The 19,370-nt window shown below is 55.3% G+C and overlaps 2 protein-coding genes across 6 annotated transcripts in view; both read left to right on the top strand.

Annotated features, from left to right (window-relative positions):
- The first annotated feature begins 24 nt into the window (after nucleotides 1-24).
- DHX58 (DExH-box helicase 58) lies at nucleotides 25-9,287 on the top strand. 3 transcript variants are annotated; one of them, XM_067022047.1, is made up of 13 exons: nucleotides 25-128; nucleotides 301-469; nucleotides 640-841; nucleotides 1,224-1,414; nucleotides 2,811-2,927; nucleotides 3,517-3,643; nucleotides 3,797-3,988; nucleotides 4,660-4,922; nucleotides 5,450-5,551; nucleotides 5,700-5,861; nucleotides 6,811-7,001; nucleotides 8,299-8,395; nucleotides 8,696-9,287. In XM_067022047.1, exons 2-13 carry the CDS (start codon nucleotides 302-304, stop codon nucleotides 8,879-8,881), a joined length of 1,998 nt encoding a protein of 665 aa, XP_066878148.1. In that variant the 5' UTR covers nucleotides 25-128; nucleotide 301; the 3' UTR covers nucleotides 8,882-9,287. The 3 variants fall into 3 exon arrangements, with proteins under 3 accessions (XP_066878148.1, XP_066878147.1, XP_066878149.1); XM_067022046.1 differs by having other exon boundaries at nucleotides 5,450-5,599; nucleotides 6,811-6,959; nucleotides 8,696-8,957; XM_067022048.1 differs by having other exon boundaries at nucleotides 52-128; nucleotides 5,450-5,599.
- Nucleotides 9,288-11,304: 2,017 nt separating this feature from the next.
- The window catches only part of ZNF385C (zinc finger protein 385C), a 57,875-nt gene continuing 49,809 nt past the window's right edge, over nucleotides 11,305-19,370 (top strand). For 2 of the 3 annotated variants that reach the window (XM_059048250.2, XM_059048248.2), the window contains exon 1: nucleotides 11,315-11,359. The gene's annotated coding sequence lies outside the window, so the exon portion shown is untranslated. Of the gene's footprint in view, nucleotides 11,360-19,370 lie in introns of all 3 variants that reach the window. The other variant, XM_059048249.2, reaches the window with a different exon arrangement.

The following is a 19,370-nucleotide window of genomic DNA, read 5'->3' as shown; positions in this document are numbered from 1 at the left end:
TCCTGCTCAGCGGAGCCCAGCAGCATCTATGCTAAGCCGGGCAGGGCTGCAGGTGACACCCGGGGGGTGGCACGGGACAAGTGTGGTCTGTGGTATTCAGCCTTCCCCCTGCCCAGATCAGGTTTCCGGTAGGTCCCACCGTTGCCCTGCTCCCTTCTCTCTCAAGCTGGATGGAGTCCGGGGCACAGGGAGTTCCCTACGCCAGACTGAGCTGGCCAGGAGTGGAGAGTGGCTCTGAGGGGTGCGGGGCCTGGGAGGGGGCCAGGAGGGCCAGTGGTCTGAGGTCCCTGCCATTTCCAGAATGGAGCTGCGACCCTACCAGCGGGAGGTGATCATGCCTGCCCTGGAGGGCAAGAATATCATCATTTGGCTGCCCACGGGCTCCGGGAAGACCAGAGCAGCTGCTTATTTGGCCAAGAGGCATCTAGAGACTGTAGACGGAGCCAAGGTGGTTGTGTTGGTCAACAGGGTGAGTTTCCTGCCCTCCCCCCAGCGGCATCTCAACTCCTCGGGTGCCGCTCAGCACCCTCCGGAACTCCAAAGCAGCTGTGACCGTCTCTAAGCTCACCTGTCTTTTCACCCATTCCAGAACGCAGCCCTGATCCAGCTTCCTCTCCCCACCTCATTCTCCACCCCCAGGTGCACCTGGTGACCCAGCATTGCGAGGAGTTCAGCAGCATGCTGGGCAGACGCTGGACCATTACAACCCTGAGTGGGGACATGGGGCCACGAGCTGGCTTTGGCCACATGGCCCGGAGGCATGACCTGCTCATCTGCACGGCTGAGCTGCTGCAGAAGGCACTGACCAGCCTGGAGGAGGAGGAGCATGTGGAGCTCAACGGTGAGGGCTGGGGGCAGGGGGAAAGGGTGCACCCCTGAGGCCCCCTGCCTGCCAACCCCGGGCTCCTGCTTTAGTAAAGGTGTTGGGACATTTCATGGGATGAGGGGTTCCCCATTCACCAAACCCCAGCATGCACCCCAGTAGAAACAGACCTGGCTAGAGTGCAGGATCTTGGGCAAGTACCTTCCCCTAGCTGAGCCTTAGTTTACTAATCTGTAAAATGGAGGTAAATCGTCCCTGCCCGGCCCATTCTCTGGGGCCCAGCTGCAAGCTGTGAAGGGAGGAAGGAATTCTCAGATGAGTTGTGGGGACTACATGAAACAGCTTATGGGTGGAAGGGCTTTGCAAACATAGGTAATAACCTTCTCTTGTGTGCCTCCAGCTTTCTCCCTGCTGGTGGTGGATGAATGTCACCACACACACAAAGACACCGTCTACAACGTCATCCTGAGCCGGTACCTGGAGCTTAAATTCCGGAGGACCCGGCCGCTGCCGCAGGTGCTGGGTCTCACAGCCTCACCGGGCACTGGCGGGGCCTCCACGCTCGATGGGGCCATTGACCACATCCTGCAGGTCAGCTTGGCCCCTGTGACCCTCCCACCAGAAACCTCCCTAGCCTGTCCTGCCTTACCCCATGCCCATCAGCCCTCTCCAGACTCCCCCAGGCAGGGTTCAAGCCGCTTCCCCACCTAAGCTCCAGCCTCGAATGACGTCTAGTCGCACTTAGAATAATCTCCCAAGTCCACTCTGGCTTACAACGTCCCATGGGATCTAGGCCTTGCCTACCTCCCACCCTCATTTCCTGCACCCTTCCCCTCACTCCCACTATTCTGGCCTTCTCTCTGTATCTTGAGCATGTCAGGCTTGTCCTGTCTCAGGACCTTTGCACTTGCCATTTCTTCTGCCCTGAATGCCTTTACCCTGCACTTTACTTGTCAGGCTCTTTCTTGTCATTCAGGGAACAGCTTAAATGTCACGTCTTCAGAGTTTTCCCTGATCACCACTGCACTCTTTTTTAAAAAAAATAAATTTATTTATTTAATTATTTATTTTTGGCTGCATTGGGTCTTCACTGCTGCACATAGGCTTTCTCTAGTTGTGGTGAGCGAGGGCTACTCTTCTTTGCGGTGCACGGGCTTCTCTTTGCAGTGGCTTCTCTTGTTGCGGAGCACGGGCTCTAGGTGCGCGGGCTTCAGTAGTTGTGGCACACAGGCTCAGTACTTGTGGCTCGTGGGCTCTAGAGCACAGGCTCAGTAGTTGTGGTGCATGGGCTTAGTTGCTCTGCGGCATGTGGGATCTTCCTGGACCAGGGATTGAACCCATGTCCCCTGCATTGGCAGGTGGATTCGTAACCACAGCACCACCAGGGAAGTCCCATTGCACTCTTTCATATCATCCAGTTTTATTTTTTCAGAGCTAGTTAACACTATGTGAAATTCTCCCATTCTGTTACTTTTTTTTTTAAATTTAAATTTAAATTATTTATTTGGCTGCGTCGGGTCTTAGCTGCGGCACACAGGATCTTTGCTGCAGCATGCAGGATCTTCCATTGCAGTGGGCAGGCTTCTCTCTAGTTATGGGGCATGGGTTCCAGAGCGCACGGGCTCAGTAGTTGTGGCGTGTGGGCTTATCTGCCCCATGGCATGTGGGATCTTAGTTCCAGGACCAGGGATCGAACCCGTGTCCCTTGCATTGGAAGGCGGATTCTTAACCACTGGACCACCAGGGAAGTCCCTCATTCTGTTACTCTTTACTTGTTTATCATCTGTCTCCCAAACTCCAATCTAAGATGCTCTGTATCCCTGGTAACTAGAAAAGCACTGGGCATAGAGAAGGAGGGCAATAGCTATTTGTTGAATACATGAGTCCCCACTCCCAGTGGCCCTGCCTCAGCCCATCCTGCCCCAAAGCTCTGCCCATTGTCCCCACAGAACCCCCCATTCCAGTGAACCCCTCTCTGTTGCCCCAGCTCTGTGCCAACCTGGACACGTGGCGCATCATGTCACCCCAGGACTACCGCTCCCAGCTGCAGGAGTACAGCTGCCAGCCCTGCAAACAGTACGACCTCTGCCACAGACGCGCCCAGGTGCGTGGGGGGAGGGCCGTGGCAGGGGGTGGGGTCTGGTGTGAAGTTATGGTGCCTGGGGTTGAGCTCTGACTCCACCCTCACTAGCTCTGTGGTTTCAGGTCATTTGCTTTTGTCTCAGCTTCCATTTCCCCTTTTTGTGAAATGGGGCAGATATAGCCCATGCCCTCAGCCTGCTGTTTTGTTTGACTCAGATGCCACCGTGGGCATCTCTCAAAACCCTGGGCACGCTTTGCAAACCATAAAGCTGGGGCACTTCGTGCTGAGGCTGTTCCAAGCTCTCTCCTGCGGTGCAGACAGTCTGGTGTCTGCTATGACAGGGCTGGACAAGGACTAGACATCACTGTGCGCAGGCCAGAAGTCAAGGATTCCGACGTAGCAGGAGCGGGGTGCAGGACCCCGACCTCTACCTCCAGCCAGGACTTCTTTCACACCCCAGCCGGCCTCGCTCTGGGTCTCCCTCCTGTCCAGCTCCGATGTGCCAGCAGTAGCGCGGTGCAGCTTCACCCGGAGATCAGCGTCCCCACTGGGTGCCCATTCCCCCGATGTGTGTGGGAAACCCCCTCACACCCTCACTCTTCTCGTCCAGGAGCCGTTTGGCGACATGCTGAAGGAGCTCATGGACCAAATCCACGACCAGATGGAGATGCCCGAGTTGAGACGGGACTTCGGGACGCAGACCTACGAGCAACAAGTGGTGGAGCTGAGCCGGGATGGTGCGAGGGGCCGTTCTAGGGAAGGGCTAGGCGGTCGGGGCGGTCCGGGTGTTGGCCAGCCTGGGCGGAGCCTTTCGAGGGCCGTAGTCTAGGCGGAAGTGGGCCCTGGAGGGGCGTGGCCACTCAGGCCCTGCGAACCCTGCCCTCCCTCAGCGGCTGAGGCGGGGCTCCAGGAGCAGCGGGTGTACGCGCTTCACCTGCGTCGCTACAACGACGCACTGCTCATCTACGACACGGTCCGTGCGGTGGATGCCCTGGCCACTCTGCAGGATTTCTACGACAGGGAGCGCACCACTAAGACCCAGATCCTGCGTGCCGAGCGCTGGCTGCTGGCGCTGTTTGATGGTGAGGCTCGCAACTGAACTAAAGGTCAGAGGCCAGCCAGGACGCAGGTGCCAACGTGGGTGGGGAAGGTGCCAACGAGAGTACTGGGGCCCGAATTTTCTAACTAAAAGTCAAGGCCGTGGGTATGACAAAAGATAATATGCCCTCATTTGTGAAGGTATGCATAGATATAAAAACTAATTCATGTTTTTGACAGAGATTTTTAAAAAACCATTTAATTGGGACGGTCCTTGAAGCTTTGGGATGTGTGGGACCTTTAAACTGGGAAAGTGAGGTGGTCAGAGGATGCAATGTAAGGCAAGAGGAGGCCTCAGCACAGGCCGGAGGGCAAGGATCTTTCTGAAGAGACCTGAGTTGAGTCAGACCCGGGGAGCAAAGATTAGCATGAAAATGTCCATGGTCATCCTGGTAGCTGGGTTGAAGAGGGGTACTGGATGAGGCATGTGAGCAAACGATTCTACACTGTCCGCCCCGGACCTAAGGCTGGGCAGGCAGAGGGTATCCTTAAATGTGATTTTGGTGCTGTTCAGGGGCATTAGGCAGGAGCAGGTGTCGTCAGGCACCCCCGGACCCCCAACTCCTGTAACCTTATCCCCATGAGTCCCCCACGCCCAACCCATGCCTTGCCCACCTCCAGACCTGAGTCCCGTGCCTCTGGGCTTTTCTGGCAGACCACAAGAATAAGCTGGCCCACCTGGCAACTTGTGGCCCAGAGAACCCGAAACTGGAGGTGCTGGAAGAGGTCCTGCAGAAGCAGTTCAGGAGCCCTGACAGCCCCCGGGGCATCGTCTTCACCCGGACCCGCCAGAGTGCTCACTCCCTCCTGCTCTGGCTCCAGCAGCAGCCAGGCCTGCAGACAGTGGACATCAGGCCCCAGCTGTTGATTGGTGCTGGGAACAGCAGCCAGAGCACTCAGATGATCCAGATGACTCAGGTGTGGGTTCTGGGGAAAGGAGCTGAGGGCGGGGCTTCCCTAGTGGAGAAAGGGAGGGGACAGAATCTTCAGCACAGAGCAATGGGGGACTGATTAGCTCCAGGCAGAGGGCAGAGAGCTGGAGGCGAGAGGTAGACACTGAGATCCCCAGTGTTGAAAGTTCCCCCAATCTGGAGAAAGAGAGGCAGAGGCTTGGGGATCTGCAGGGAGAGGCGAGTGATGTCCTCAGGACAGGGAATCAGGGGTCTGGGGTCCCTTGCGTGAGAAGAATAGGTCCTGAGAGCTCCTAGAGTAGAAGGGCAGGGAACTTGAGGGACTCCTAAGGGAGATGGGGGTTAGATGGGTACCTGGGAAGATGAGCAAGGTCCTGGGGCTACTTGAAGATAGAGGTGAGGACGCACGGTTCCTCGGGAAAGGGGACGAGATTGTGAGTAAAAGGGCTAAACCAGGAGAGGCTGGGCTGGCAGGAAGATAGGCCTGAACCCACCTCATTACCATCTTCTTTCTCCTCCCCCACTTCCCCCCAGCGAGACCAGCAAGAAGTGATCCAGAAGTTCCGGACTGGTACCCTGAACCTCCTGGTGGCTACGAGTGTGGCAGAAGAGGGGCTGGACATCCCCCAGTGTAAGGTGGTGGTGCGCTATGGGCTCCTGACCAATGAGATCTCCATGGTCCAGGTGCCCAAAGCATCCCAGCATCCCTCCCCAAAACAGCCCTCAAAGGATGCTGTGTGGGACCCCGGCCCCACTCAGGCCCCTCTGTTTTCTCTTTCCCCAGGCAAGGGGCCGCGCCCGGGCCAGCCAAAGTGTATACTCATTTGTGGTGACCAGAGGTAGTCAGGAGCTGAAGCGGGAGCTGACCAATGAGGCGCTGGAGACTCTGATGGAACGGGCAGTGGTTGCTGTGCAGGAGATGGACCAGGCCAAGTACCAGGACAAGGTTTGTGGGCAGCCTGAGTACCCTACGGGGAAGGGGACTGAGGACACTCTGCCTGGGAGGTCTCTGACTGCACACATATACACTTCCCTGGTCCCCCTTCCTCTGGGGGCTAGCCTGGCCCACCTGGGGAAGATTTGGCCCACCTGGGGGTGGGGCTTCCAGGGAAGGCAATGGCTGTTCTCCAAAATGCCTTGGAAACAGGCCTTATCCAGGGCTTTGAATTTATCCTCATCACCAAATACTTTGTGTATCTGTGAGAGCCGCCTTACAGCCCTTCTGGAACCAGGCAGCAGGGAAACAAACAGACACATCCACAAAATAAGCCCAGAACCAGGGCTTAAATCAGTTCCTCTGAGGCAGGGTCACTGTCGTCCAGCCTTGTTCGGGATGGTCCCTATTTACTCCTGTTGTCCCAGCATAATTATTAATGATGCCCCATGTTAGATTAAAAGAAGCCACTTTGGGCTTCCCTGGTGGCGCAGTGGTTGAGAATCCGCCTGCCGATGCAGGAGACACGGGTTCGTGCCCTGGTCCGGGAAGATCCCACATGCCGCGGAGCAACTAAGCCCGTGAGCCATGGCCGCTAGGCCTGCGCGTCCGGAGCCTGTGCTCCGCAACGGGAGAGGCCACAACAGTGAGAGGCCCGCGTACCGCAAAAAAAAAAAAAAAAAAAAAAAAAAAAAAAAAAAAAAAAAAGAAGCCACTTTGCATGAAATCCTCCAAAGAGGGAGTAAAGATTCGGCAAAAAGACTTGCCTTCCTCTCATATTTTTTTCCACCCCCATATTTTTTTGCACAGAGCTGCTTCTAAGAACTCCAGGGATGGTTGAGGAAGTCCCTTCTGGGTGCTAATAATCTGAGGTCTTTGGGAGCCCTTTGTCCCCCTGGGAGCATTCCTGGGGTCAGGTCTCTCAGGCCCCAGCCATGCCCCGTGTCCCCTCCCACCCCAGATCCAGGATCTGCAGCGGGCAGCCTTGGTCAAGCGGGCAGCCCAGGCAGCCCAGCGGGAGAGTCACCAGCACAAGTTCCTGGCACAGCACGTGCGGCTCCTCTGTGTCAACTGCATGGTGCCTGTGGGCTATGGGAGTGACCTACAGAGGTTGGAGGGTACCCACTACGTCAACGTGAACCCCAACTTCTCGTGAGAACTGTAGAAGGGGCTGTCGGGATGGGAAGTGGGGAGAGAAGAAGGGTATGATGGGAGATGGAGAATCCCTCCCATCCAGATAGTGCTTTGAGAGTTTGGAAGGTTAAAGAGCGTTTTAACAACTACCAACTATGCATTTTCACAGTAGTCTGAGTAGACAGGTCTTATCGTCACCCCACTTTACAGGTGAGGAAACAGAGGCTCAGAGAGGCTAAGTGACTTGCCCAAGCTCCCACAGCCACTATGTGGTTGAGCAAGAGCTGGAATTCAGGACGCCAAATGCTGAGGGGCCACAGACTGGCCCCCTGGTCCTACCTACTTTGTTTTTGTGTTTTAATATTTATTTATTTATTTTTGGCTGCACTGGGTCTTAGTTGTGGCACTCGGGATCTTTCGTTGCAGTGTGTGGGCTCTTCGTTGTGGCGCGCGGGCTTCTCTCTAGTTGTGGCACGTGGGCTCATTAGCTGCAGCACATGGGCTCTGTAGTTGAGGCGCACAGGCTCCGTAGTTACGGCGCCTGGGCCTAATTGCCCTGCAGCATGTGGGATCTTGGTTCCTCAACCAGGTGGTCCTACCTACTTTGGAGACATCAAGAGGGGCTAGTTGTCCCTGAGCCATCCCCTCATCTTCCACCCTCTAGAGGGTAACCTTTCCCCATCCTCCACCCATTCATTATTTATTAGGTACCTGCTCTGCCAAGGATCTTCACACAGGTTCTCTCATTTGAGGAGGTGGCATTTCAACTAGGACTTGTCTTGAAGGATGCACTGGGTTGGAATGTGAGATGAGGAGAGGCAGGGATGATGCAATGGGAGTAATTCTGGTTGACGTGAGTGGAAGAGATGGTGAAGGATGAGATTCTGAAGGAACACAGACTGGCCTGTGGAGGACCTTGAAGTTCAGGCCTGAGAGTTTAGCCTTTGTCCTGTAGGCAATGAGGAGTCTTGGAGGGCTTTTGAGCAAGGGGATGTCAGGGTCAGATGTACATTTGTAGAGGGTCACTCTTGACAGTTGGTGGAAGGATGATGTGAGGTTGAGAGTAAGGATGGAATGGGATGGGAGGATGGGGCAGGGAGAGCTGTTGGGGGACGGTTGAAATCATCCAGGTGGGTAGTGCTGAGGCCTGAGCTTGGGCAGAAGAAGGTACTGTGATAGGTAGAGTGTAACCTCTCGACAGGCAGGAAGGCCCAAGGCCCAGGCGCAGGCTCAGCAGGCAGGAGGGCATGAGATCTGGGGCTGGGGTTGGTGGGTGGGGTCCATGAGGGCTGTGGCCACTCCCATTCTTCTCCAGGATCTACTACAACATCTCCCAGGAGCCTGTGGTCATCAACAGAGTCTTCAAGGACTGGAGGCCTGGGAGTACCATTAGCTGCAGGAACTGTGGGGAGGTAAGTGCTGCTGCCATGGCCCTTAGCACAAGTCTCGAGAAGTCCTCAGTCAGAGAGGAAGCCCAGCCTCTGCCGTCAGGGTGCCCTCACTGGGATGGGGGAGGCAGCCCTGCCCCAGAAGCTCCCAATCTGAGGAGAGGAGTTCCACCCCTGTCTTAGGGAGCCCACAGTGTGATGGGGGACATAGCTCTCAGGCTGAGGTGGGAGACGTAGGCCCAGCATTCATGAACTCCAACCTGAGGAGAGAAGCCCAGTCTGAGGACAGAGATGCAGACCTGGCCATCTCTGTCCCACCCACAGGGCTGGGGTCTGCAGATGATCTACAAGTCAGTGAAGCTGCCAGTACTCAAAGTCCGCAGCTTGCTGCTGGAGACACCGCAAGGGCGGGTCCAGTCCAAGAAGTGGTCCCGCGTGCCCTTCACCGTGCCTGACTTTGACTACGTGCAGCACTGTACCCAGAGCCTGGCAGACTTCTCCCTGGACTGACCATCTTGTCCCTGCAGTGCCTGCTGTAGCCTGCAGGGGGCGGGAGGATCCACAGCAGCCACCATCTACTGGGCAAAGCCTGGGTCCAGCCCCTCCCTCCAGAGTCAGCAGCTCCAGGCTCCCGGCTGACCAGCCACAGAGGAACCCTGGGCACCCAGGCTGGCTTGGACTCCCACACTGAGGAAGCAGCTGGAGAGCCACAGCTCATCCCAGAGCCCCCTTACATGTACACAGACAACTTCGTATGAAATGGATGGAGCTGGTGGGGGGAAACTGAGGCAGAAGAATGGCCCCACTGTACTAGGCATCGCCAGTGTCCCTTGGCTTCAACATTCCTTCCCTGCCAAGGCCACTTGTATTCTTTGAGATTCTCCATAAATTAAAAATAAAGAAGTAGAACTCATGTAGAGAATGGGTGGTATTTTTAAAACAGATGTGTTGAGGTATAATTGACATAACTATACATATTTATAGTGTGCAATTTGATAAGTTTAACGTATGTGTGCTCTTCCACAATCAAGATAATGAACATCACCTTCACCCTCAATACTTCCTTGTTCCCAACATAATCCTCTTCCCCTTCCCCGTCCACCAATCTGCTTTGTGCTGTATTTCCCTCTCTCTTTTTTAGTTAGTTTTGTTTTAATTAATTTATTTTATTTTATTTATTTATTTTTTGGCTGTGTCAGGTCTTGGTTACGGCATGCGGGTTTCTTTCTAGTTGCGGCACGTCGGCTTCTCTCTAGTTGTGGCTTCACTGCCCGTGACACGTGGGATCTTAGTTCCCTGACCAGAGATCGAACCTGCGTCGCCTGCATTGGAAGGCGGATTCTTAACCACTGGACCACCAGGGAAGTCCCTGTGCTGTATTTCTAATGTTCAAAGCTTTTTTTAAAGAAAACTTTTTTAACACCCCTCTTTATGGCTATCATGTAACCTTGATTTGGAGAAAGCATCAAAAGTCTAAATTTGAGAGCCACTGAGAATGTGAGGCCTTTCTGCCTCCTCCACCCCATAATAGGCTCAAACCCCAGTGCCCCCCTCTCTATCCTCTCCTAACCCCCAGGTCATCTCCCCTGGGCTGAGGAGAGGCTGAGATCCAGGATTTGAGGGATAGGGTTCAGGTAGGCATGGGGGGTGGGAGAAGTTGTAAAGGCCTAAATTTTCTGTTCTCGTTTTAACAAGAAAGAAAGAAAAAGAAAGGCAAGATCTAGGTTGATTCTTCAGGGAAAGGGCTATTTCTGTAGTAAGCAGCCCAGCAGGCAGGAGTCACCTTCAAGAGGAAGGGAGGGGGCTAGGGCAGAGATTTGAGAGCAGGATGGTAGTCCTTCCTGCCATCTAACCTCCTTCCCTCTGGCTACATCCCTGGTCCTGCCTAAGGGTAGATGGGAAATAATGTGCACTCCCTTCTCCCAGCATCTTTCTTCAGTCGCCTCTTGTCTGATTGAAGGGTGACATTTCAGTACCAGTCTTTTTGGCCTCCACTCCCCCGGAGAGTGTACCCCTCTTTCCTAGGGCCTCTCTTCCTGCTATTCTCCAGTGTTCCTTGGCCATGGCTCCAGGAGTCACCCTTCTCCTCCCTCCTGTCCCAGCTCTGCCTCCCGGGGCCCCTTTTTCTGCCCTCTGCTTCCCACTTCACCTTTACTTGTGATCTCTCCTGCCAGCAACGTGTCTTTTACAGGTCAATAAAATTAGCGACTGGGGGCAGAGGGAGGGGGGCAGGGGCCCAGGGGTGCTAAGCTCAATGGCCTTGAGTGTGGCTGGATGCACGGAGTCCGGATGCCTGTCATTCCAGGGCTAAACAGTGACAGCTGAGGGACCTGAGCTGGCGTTGAGGGCAGGGGTGGGGGTGGCGTGGGGTGTGTGTGTGTGTGTGTGTGTGTGTGTGTGTGTGTGTGTGTGTGGCTGTGTTGCTGGGAGAGAGATGGACTGAGGATAAAGATGACCTGGACACCTAATGGTCCCCTCGGTGGCCTGAGCCCCTACACAGCTGACCCCTGGATGGGGGGGACCCTGACTTTAGAGGATGTTTCCTATCGCGCACCCACCTTGCCTGGCTGGGAGAGCTTTCCTGAGCTCAGATGGAAGGGGGAACGCAGACGAGGAGGGGTTCCCGGGCTTGCTTCTTCGTGTGAGGGGGTCTTCATGTGGAGCCACTGCCTCCAGGGCACTTGGGTAAGACTGCCTGAAGGAGGGCATTTCACGAGGTCCTCACGATCCAGGAATCCTAACTCCCAGCCCTCAGAATAGCGAGAGCTCCAGAGCCTCCCTAGTGGCCCGGATGCTCCCCCACTTTATGCCCACCTGAATAAACCGGCCCGCTCCTCCCCGCGGAGACTCGGGGAGGGGCTCGGCCGCCGCTTCCCCAGGCCCCGCCCCCGCCCCTGGCCCCGCCCCCGCCTCGGCAAGCGCGAAGCAGCTGGGCTACGGAGCGCGGTGAGAGCAGGTGGCCGCGGCGGGCTCGTCTGTGCCCCGCAGGTAAGTCAGCGACGCAGGCTGGTCCACGCTGAGGACCTCGAGGGCAGTGCGGGAGAACAAGGCAGCCCCTTCCACCTGTCCTGTGCCGTCGCCTCAAGACTGGGGGACCCCGAGGGGCAGGGAGTATATCCCTATTGGCTCTAAGCACTGATTCTGGGCATCTAGGTAGCGGGTGAGACTAAACTCTGGAGAAGTTTCGAGAGTCACGGCTGGCTTTCCTTGATGCCGAGGCAGGCTGTGAGGGACGGGAAAGGACAGAGCCGGGCCTGAGGCACGCAGCTTTCTAGAGGAGAGCAGGTTACGGGTGGTGACTGCGGGGCTCCGGGTAAGGAACCTCATTGACTCAGAGGGCCCCGTGCCTCGTTCTGCGCAGCATGGCTAGTCCCTCCCCCCACGTAGGGGGTGATGGGATGACCCAAACGGCCTCTGAGGGAAAATGCGGTAAGAGACATTGCATACCTGAGTTGGAGCCTGGGTTTTCTGGTGTGCCCCAGGGCACCTGCGTCATTTCTTTACACCCTGGAAACAGATGTGTGGGGGTGAAAGGGGTGAGGGAGCAGGGGCTGGTCCAGATGGCCTGGGGAACCCAGAGAGCCTGGGGACTGAATAGATCTTCTCTGCGTCCATGTCCCAGAGCCAAATGGGGGAGGTGATCACAGAAGTGGGCGTTATTGTAGATGTCGGTGCATTTGCACCTTCTGTGTTGGGATTTGGGCCGTAGGAAAGGGGTCCTGCCTCCTAGGACCTCAAGGAAGGCTTCCTGGAAAAGGAGGTCCTGGGTTGACAGCTCAGATGGGATGCTTAGAGCTCTGAGCCACAAAGGAGAGTCAGACTAGACTTTGGGCCTAGCTGCTGTGTTAGGGTAGAGCAGAGGACCCCAGACGGTAGTATGGAGGGAGGTCAGGATGTTGCTGTCTGGATCCAGCCAGGACCCCATGGACCTTCTAGAGATCATCACAAGCCAGCAGACAGACCAAGACCCAGCTCAGGTGGTGGGGCTTTCTGTGTCTGTCTAGTTTCCCCATTCCATTGTCTCCTCTCACCGCATGTCAGGAAGTTCTCTCTCATATCTGACCTTCATGCCTTCTGCTCCTGTGCCAGCTTCTTGCTTCTGGGAGGCAATGTGCTATGGTGGAAAGAGTGGGGACTCTGGGGTCACTCAGACTTGGGTTCTGTCACCTCCACCTACTGTGTGGCCTTGAGCGAGTTAGTTCACCTATGAGTTCGCTTCCCCACCTGTAAAATGGGGATAATAATAGAACCCACCTCATAGGGTGGCTGCAAGGATTAAATGAGAATGTGCACATAGAGTGCTTAGCACAGTGCCTGGCGCCTGGTGAGGGCTCAACAAGTGCAAGTGTCCCCCTCCTGTGTAGGACAGCAAAGCCGATCTGCCAGGGGTAGGGGTGGGGTTGGAAGTTCTTTTTTAACCTTGGCCAGAGAGAGCCGTGCCCTTCACCCCCACCCCCACCCAGCCCCTGCTGGTCCCTGGATCTTGACTGTATCTATCTGGGCTGCCCAGGGCCCCTCACCACCTTCTCCCTTAGTCACCCTGTTTTTTGTCTCCAGGGTGAGAAGACAGGGCAGGGACCAGCAGCAGCCCACTTGGGGAGGGCTATGCCTCAGGGGAACAAACTGGCTTAGAGACCCAACCAAAAGAAAAAGGCCCCTTGTCGTCACCTCTCTGCCCTCCCCACACCCAGAAATCCACAAGTTGGGATCAGGCTGCACTAAATTTTTCCAGGAAGATAAATAAGACAAGTGACTGAAAGTCCTGTTTGGGGATTGTCCAAGCTGCCCTCCAATGGAAAGACAGCTCCAGTTCCTGGCCCGAGTTCTGGAGGCTGCCAGGGAAGTCTGGGTCTAATAAGCGCCCTTAAACCTGGGCAAGGGAGGGGTTGCCCGTACCCTGGCTGGGTGCTTTCAAGGTCTCTGCTCTGGCCCTCCTCTTGCCATCCCTCTCCCTGTGGGGTGAGGAGTAGTCAGCAGGGCCAAGGGGATGAGCCTGGGTATCCCCTTCAAGACCGCATGCGCCATACCTGTGACTCCGGAGGTCCCTGCCCAGAAGGTCGCCGGCTTGCTCCCAGCACATGCAAGCCTCTTCCCTGGGCCTCTTCTCCTCAGGGCAGGTCATGCCACTAGTGTGTGCACCCCTAGACCTGAAGGACACCTGAAGATGGCTAAGGGACAGCTGTTTGCAGGGCATGAAGATGCAACCAGGATGTGAGTGGAGGCTGGGTGTCGACCTCCATGCCTATGAGTCCCTTGCAGTGTAGAAAGGAGCTGGCAGTAGGAAGGGGGGCTGCTGGCGGGGTGCAGGGTGGGAGTGGAGCTGTCTCTCCCTATACACGGTTGTTCTGCAAAACTCCCAGGAGTCAGAGACATCTAAATTGGAAGCTGGTCTTCCAGGACATTATGAAAGTGTATTTGTCAAGGTGGGAGGTTATTTTATTTTATTTTTTATTATATTTTATTTTAAATATTTATTTATTTGATTTTGGGCCGCACTACGCAGCTTGCAGGATCTTACTTCCCCAACCAGGGATCAAACCCGGGCCCTGGCAGTGAGAGCGCTGAGTCCTAACCACTGGACCGCCAGGGAATTCCCAGAACATATTTTAATTAGCAGTTTACTAGCTCTATTTATAACTTTTAAATATTTGGACATGGGCAGGTGGGCCCCCATTTGTCCTCGTGCTCCAGGCCCTGCAAATGTTAGAGGTGGGCCTGGCAGCATCTGTGACCGAAACCGCTATTTGGTGAATTCCCTTCCTGCTCTCTCTGTCCCCCAATAGCACCCCTGTAAAACTGGGCTTAGACACGCCCACCTGGACCAGGAAGGAGTTTCAAGGTGAAATGAAGACTGTCAGCTGCCACCGACAAGCAGTCCCCCCTTGGGCCTGCTGACCTCATTCTCCATGCCAAAACTGGGACATTTAAAAAATGTCCTGTGATGCTTAAGAGGGAAGGGATGGGGGGAGAGAGGTTGCTTATCTCCTGACTGTGGGATGGGTGTGGACACTCACTGGACCCAAGGAGCAAGGGGGGAGTTCAGTGGGGCTGCAGCAGCAGGAGGGATGGAAGTCAGACTGGGGGAAGATCAGGGCTGGACCATTTCTCCAGCTGCCCTTCTCAGAGGGCACTGGACCCACAGCCAAGAAGGGGGCCATGTGTCTGGACTGTGGGTCCTCCTCTAAGTTTGGATCTTGGGCTTTGGATGAGGAAGAGTGTGGGGGCCAGCTGGCCAGGCAGTGGGGGTCATCCCCAGCGGGAAGGAATGGCACGTTGGTCTCGACTGTAGCTGAGTGCCCTGTGGCACCTGAACACACCGTCTGTTCAGAACAAGAGACGCGCAGCCTTTCTGCGCTCGTCTCTGACTCACTCACGGATCCTGACTGGGCTGCTTGGGGATCAAACCTGCTGCCTTGGCCTCATTAGCGCCGTGAAGTGCTTGGTTGAACCGGACACACACACACTCGCATTCAGACACACGCCCAGGCAAGCAAGCCCACCTACACTAACCCACAGATGTCACTGAACGGTGGCGCACCCCTAATCGCCACTCCAAGTGCAATCCGAGACACAGATCCCCCGCGGACCCATCCTGACACGTGCACAGCACCAACTCCTTTGCCTTCATTACCGTTGACATTCCCTCTCCCCTATTGGTGACTTTTCATTCACCTTGGGTGACCCACCAGCTCCAGTGGCCAGGGCTTGGCTTACTTGAGGGTGGCTGGGGGCCAGATGCCTGCAGGGGTTCAGCGTTAGGGACAGGAGGCAGCCATGCCACCCTCCTGGGACTCCCCGCAAACCCCGCCAGGCTCAACAATCGGCCCCTCTGTTCCCCCGCGGCTCGCAGGGAGTGTCTCCAGGTCCCTGTGTAGTTCTGGAAGCCTCTCAGCCTGTACGTGTGTCTGTCCCTGTGTCCCGTGGGCTCTCTGGGCGGCCCTCCCCCTGCTCCTGTGCCTGTCATTTTCTGTCCTTTGAGTCTCTCTTTTTCTGCGTGTCTTTCTTTATTCCTCTCCCCTTTTCTCTGTATATCTGTCTCTGTCTCTCTTAGTCTCTTTCTGTGTGTGTCTCTGCCCTTCCGTCTGTCTCTCTGGCACGGTCACATGTCTCCTCACTCTTAATCTCTCTCTTTGTCCCTTGGCTCTGTGTCTCTGATCGTGTGGCGTCTCACTAGTGCGTCTTTCTTTTTTTAAATTTTTAAATTAAAATTTTTTTTTTTTTTGCGGTCCACGGGCCTCTCACTGTTGTGGCCTCTCCCGTTGCAGAGCACGGGCTCCGGACGCGCAGGCTCAGCGGCCACGGCTCACGGGCCCAGCCGCTCCGTGGCACGTGGGATCTTCCCGGACCGGGGCACGAACCCGCGTCCCCTGCATCGGCAGGCGGACTCTCAACCACTGTGCCACCAGGGAGGCCCACTAGTTTGTCTTTCTGTGTCTGTTTGTTTTTGCGTCTCCCCATCTTTGCCTCTAAGTCTAGGTCTCTGTCTCTCCAATCTCTTTTCCTCTCATGAGGCGTCCCAGGGAACAGGACAGCCAGGTGTCTCTGAGTGCAGAAAAAGATGATAAAGCATCCCCAGGCACTGCTGTCACCTCTGGCCCCTCCAACTGCCAGGAGGGAAGAGGACTGTCAGGTTCTGGGGAGGACTGCTGTCGGCCCACCTGCCCCAGCTCCTCTGTTGAGAACTTGAGAATCTGGGGGCTTTGGCTCCAGACGGAAATATTCAGCATCTTCTTCTGCAACAAGGCCCCGGGTCATAGGCCTGGGAGCGGGGCTGGGGGTTCAGAGGGACGAGGGAGAGAGCCCCTTGTGTGTGGCCCTCAGCCGAGGGAACTAGAAGTCTTCCTCAGAAGCGGCACTGACCACTGATGCTTCTCTTTTTCCTCGAAGCAGCCAAGCTCAACGCACCCACCCCAGGCCCCAGCTTCCAGATCCAAACCACCACTGTGCTCCCCGCCCTGTTCCAAACATTTCTGCCAACTGCCCCAGGGCCGCAGAGCCTGTTCAAACAGCCTCCCTGCCCTCTCCCCCAGCCTCCCCACGTCAGGGGGCCTCTCCTCACTGCCACAGCTTCTTGGCTTCTCTTACAGGAGCGGCTGTGTTGGCTGTTTGTTTATTTGACTAAGGTTTCCTTGGGTGGGGTGAGGACCGACTCCATAGGTGCTTTTTTTCCCCACTTCAGATGCCCAGGCCAGAGGCCAGGCCGGGCCCTGCCACGCTTCAGCTGCCATCACTGCCCTCCCCAGCACCCCCGTCAGCCTCTCCTACCTCCCCAGGCCCCAGACATCTCTACGCTCCTGATCTCAGGTCTGTGGGTTCCTACATCCGATGCCAGCGACCCCCTCCCACTGGCTGGACAGGAGAGGGAGCTATGACACAGCCCTGTAACCCCCATCCCTCACCTGGGGTTGATGGAAATACCCCGAGAAGGTGTTGGAAACTGGATCCCTTGGGTTCTCTGGGGGGTTCACGAAGAGAACCCATGGGGTGTAGTTTTCAGAATGTGGGAGAAGTCTGCCCACCTGCCTACCCACCCTCACTGGCTGAGCTTGGAGCCAGCGGTAGAACAAGACTTCAGCGGAGGAATATTTCTCTAAGGGGTTTGGGGCCCTTCCCAGGATTCATCCCAGAACGATCTCCCTCAGACCCCAAGGGTCGTTCTGTCCCTGGATTTTGTACGGTACCGTACTGTGTACAGAACTGCCACATCCCACCCTATGAAGCCTGGAGAGGTCATTAAGTCCCCATCCAGGCAGAGTCTGGACTCGACGCCAGGTCCTCTCATTCCCCACAGCTAGGCCTCCTCCCCGGGCTGAGCCAGAACTGCTCTGTGGGCAAAAAGGAGCCCAGGCTGCCTTGGCTCTCCCTGCATCTCACCCTCACCCACGCCTCTTCCATCTTCACGGGCTGCAGTGGAGACTCCTGGTCCCCACCCGTGTCTCCAGCTGGGAAGGGAGTGTAGGGGCCCGAGTCTTGTGACCTTGTTCTGAGATCTGCTGTCCTAGTTAGCGGCTTCCTGAGGGGAGAGGGACACGAGAAGCTTTTAGAGATGGTTGCAACCATCTGGGCGCTAATTGAGAATGCGACTGTCCCTAGGTTGAGGCCGGGGACAGCTATTCCGGGGCTGTGGGACGAGGTGTGGGAGCAGAGAGGCCAGAGGGGGGATCAGGAAGTTTCCCCAAATAGCCTGGCCAACAACCAAATGTGGGAGCCAGACCTGGGGGGGCAGGGTGCCTAGCCCAGCTGGGGTGGGGGCGGGGCAGCTGGCCAGTTGGCACATGGGCTTGGACCTTGGGAGGCTGGGCAAGGGGCAGAAATGAAGCAGAACTGGTACTGTTCCCTCCTTTCTACTGAAATGGGCTTCTCCAGAACCCGGTGTCACGAGTAAGAGGAGGTTAGAGGTGGAAGACTGTTTCCTTGCCCTGTCTCTTTACTCTGCCGGGGCTTTTGTAAGCCCTAACCCATCCCCCTGCCCCTCACCCTGGTGATACTGATTTATTCATTCATTCATTCCACAATACTCATTGGGACTTCCCTGGCGGTCCAGTGGTTAAGAATCCACGCTTCCATTGCAGGGAGGCACGGGTTCGATCCCTGGTTGAGGAACTGAGATCCTGTAAGCAGTGTGGCACAACCAAACAAACAAATATTTATTGAGCACCTACTATGTGTTACAATTTGCTAGGCCCTGCCCTGGGAATTCAAGGAGGAATAAGGCAGGGGGAATAAGAGAGTACATGAGGAGGACATCTACCTTAAAGAGGGCAAGGAAGGAAGGCCTCTCATGGTATTTCAGCATCAGCCATGAGAAAGGGAGGTAGGAGCCAGGAGGAAAAGAGCGCTGCAGGCAGTAAGAACAGGTTCTGAGACCCTCCGAGGTGAGGGAGAGCTTGCCGTGCTCCGGAGAGAGAAAGAGCCCAGCGTGGCTGGAGTATCATAAGAAAGGCAGGGAGAGGTACGAAAACAGATCCGAGGGGCACAGGATATTTTGACCTGGACATTTTGACCCAAAGGATGTTTTGAATGCAAACATTTTAAATCAAAACATACCAACACTGAAGACTTTTAGAAAGTGTTTTCCAGTTTGAACTCTATTCATCCAGCTTAACTCCTTGGTCAGATTTTTCCATTTTTCCTCTACAATTAAACAAATTTCCTTTTTTTTCCATTCTATTTTAATTTTACTGAAATTATTTTCACTGGCATCAATTCTGTATAGATTTTGCCGCCGAGATTTGATTCACTGATCAACTTCACAACGATCAAAGACCCCCAACCCTAGTCTCTGCCATTGCATGAGTGACTGGGTAAACTCCAATTTTGGAAGATTCAAATGTAAAAAGAGATTTGTGGTCAAGATTGGATTCCTGTGTCCACTTTAGTCAATAATGAGTCTTCTTGTATCTGGTTCTAGCTGTTAACAGTGTTACTTCTACCAGCCATAGCCTTAGGTGGAGAGTTGCATTTATATCTCACTTAATCTGTGGGCGGGATGGTAGGTTGCAGAGGAGAAGGGTTTTGGGGAGATGGGTAGGGGCCAGATCTTCCAGGTGGTAAGGATTCTCTTAAAGTGAAGGAGGGACTTCTCTGGTGGTCCAGCGGTTGAGACTCAGTGCTTTCACTGCCATGGCCCAGGTTCAATCCCTGGTGGGGGAACTGAGATCCTGCAAGCCGCACAGTGCGGCCAAAATAAAAAACAATAATAATATAATAAAATAAAAATCAGGGAGTTCCCTGGTGGCGCAGTGGTTTAGAATCTGCCTGCCAATGCAGGGGACATGGGTTCAAGCCCTGGTCCGGGAAGATCCCACATGCCGCGGAGCAACTCAGCCCACGTGCCACAACTACTGAGCCTGCGCTCTAGAGCCCGTAAGCCACAACTACGGGGCCTTAATGCCTAGAGCCTGTGCTCCTCAACGTAGAGTAGCCCCCGCTCGCCGCAACTAGAGAAGCCCACGCGCAGCAAAGAAGACCCAATGCAGCCAAATAAATAAATAAATTT

This window comes from Kogia breviceps, chromosome 19, assembly GCF_026419965.1.
Source record: "Kogia breviceps isolate mKogBre1 chromosome 19, mKogBre1 haplotype 1, whole genome shotgun sequence".
Classification (NCBI taxonomy): domain Eukaryota; kingdom Metazoa; phylum Chordata; class Mammalia; order Artiodactyla; family Physeteridae; genus Kogia; species Kogia breviceps.
Note: the sequence above shows the minus strand (reverse complement) of the source record. Positions and strands in the feature narration are given on the sequence as shown.

Coding starts and splice junctions, on each gene's coding strand:
- DHX58 (XM_067022048.1), top strand. CDS start 302: ATGGAGCTGCGACCCTACCAGCGGGAGGTGATCATGCCTGCCCTGGAG. Junction 3,644..3,796: donor GGTGGAGCTGAGCCGGGATG/GTGCGAGGGGCC, acceptor GCCCTCCCTCAG/CGGCTGAGGCGGGGCTCCAG. Junction 7,002..8,298: donor AACGTGAACCCCAACTTCTC/GTGAGAACTGTA, acceptor ATTCTTCTCCAG/GATCTACTACAACATCTCCC.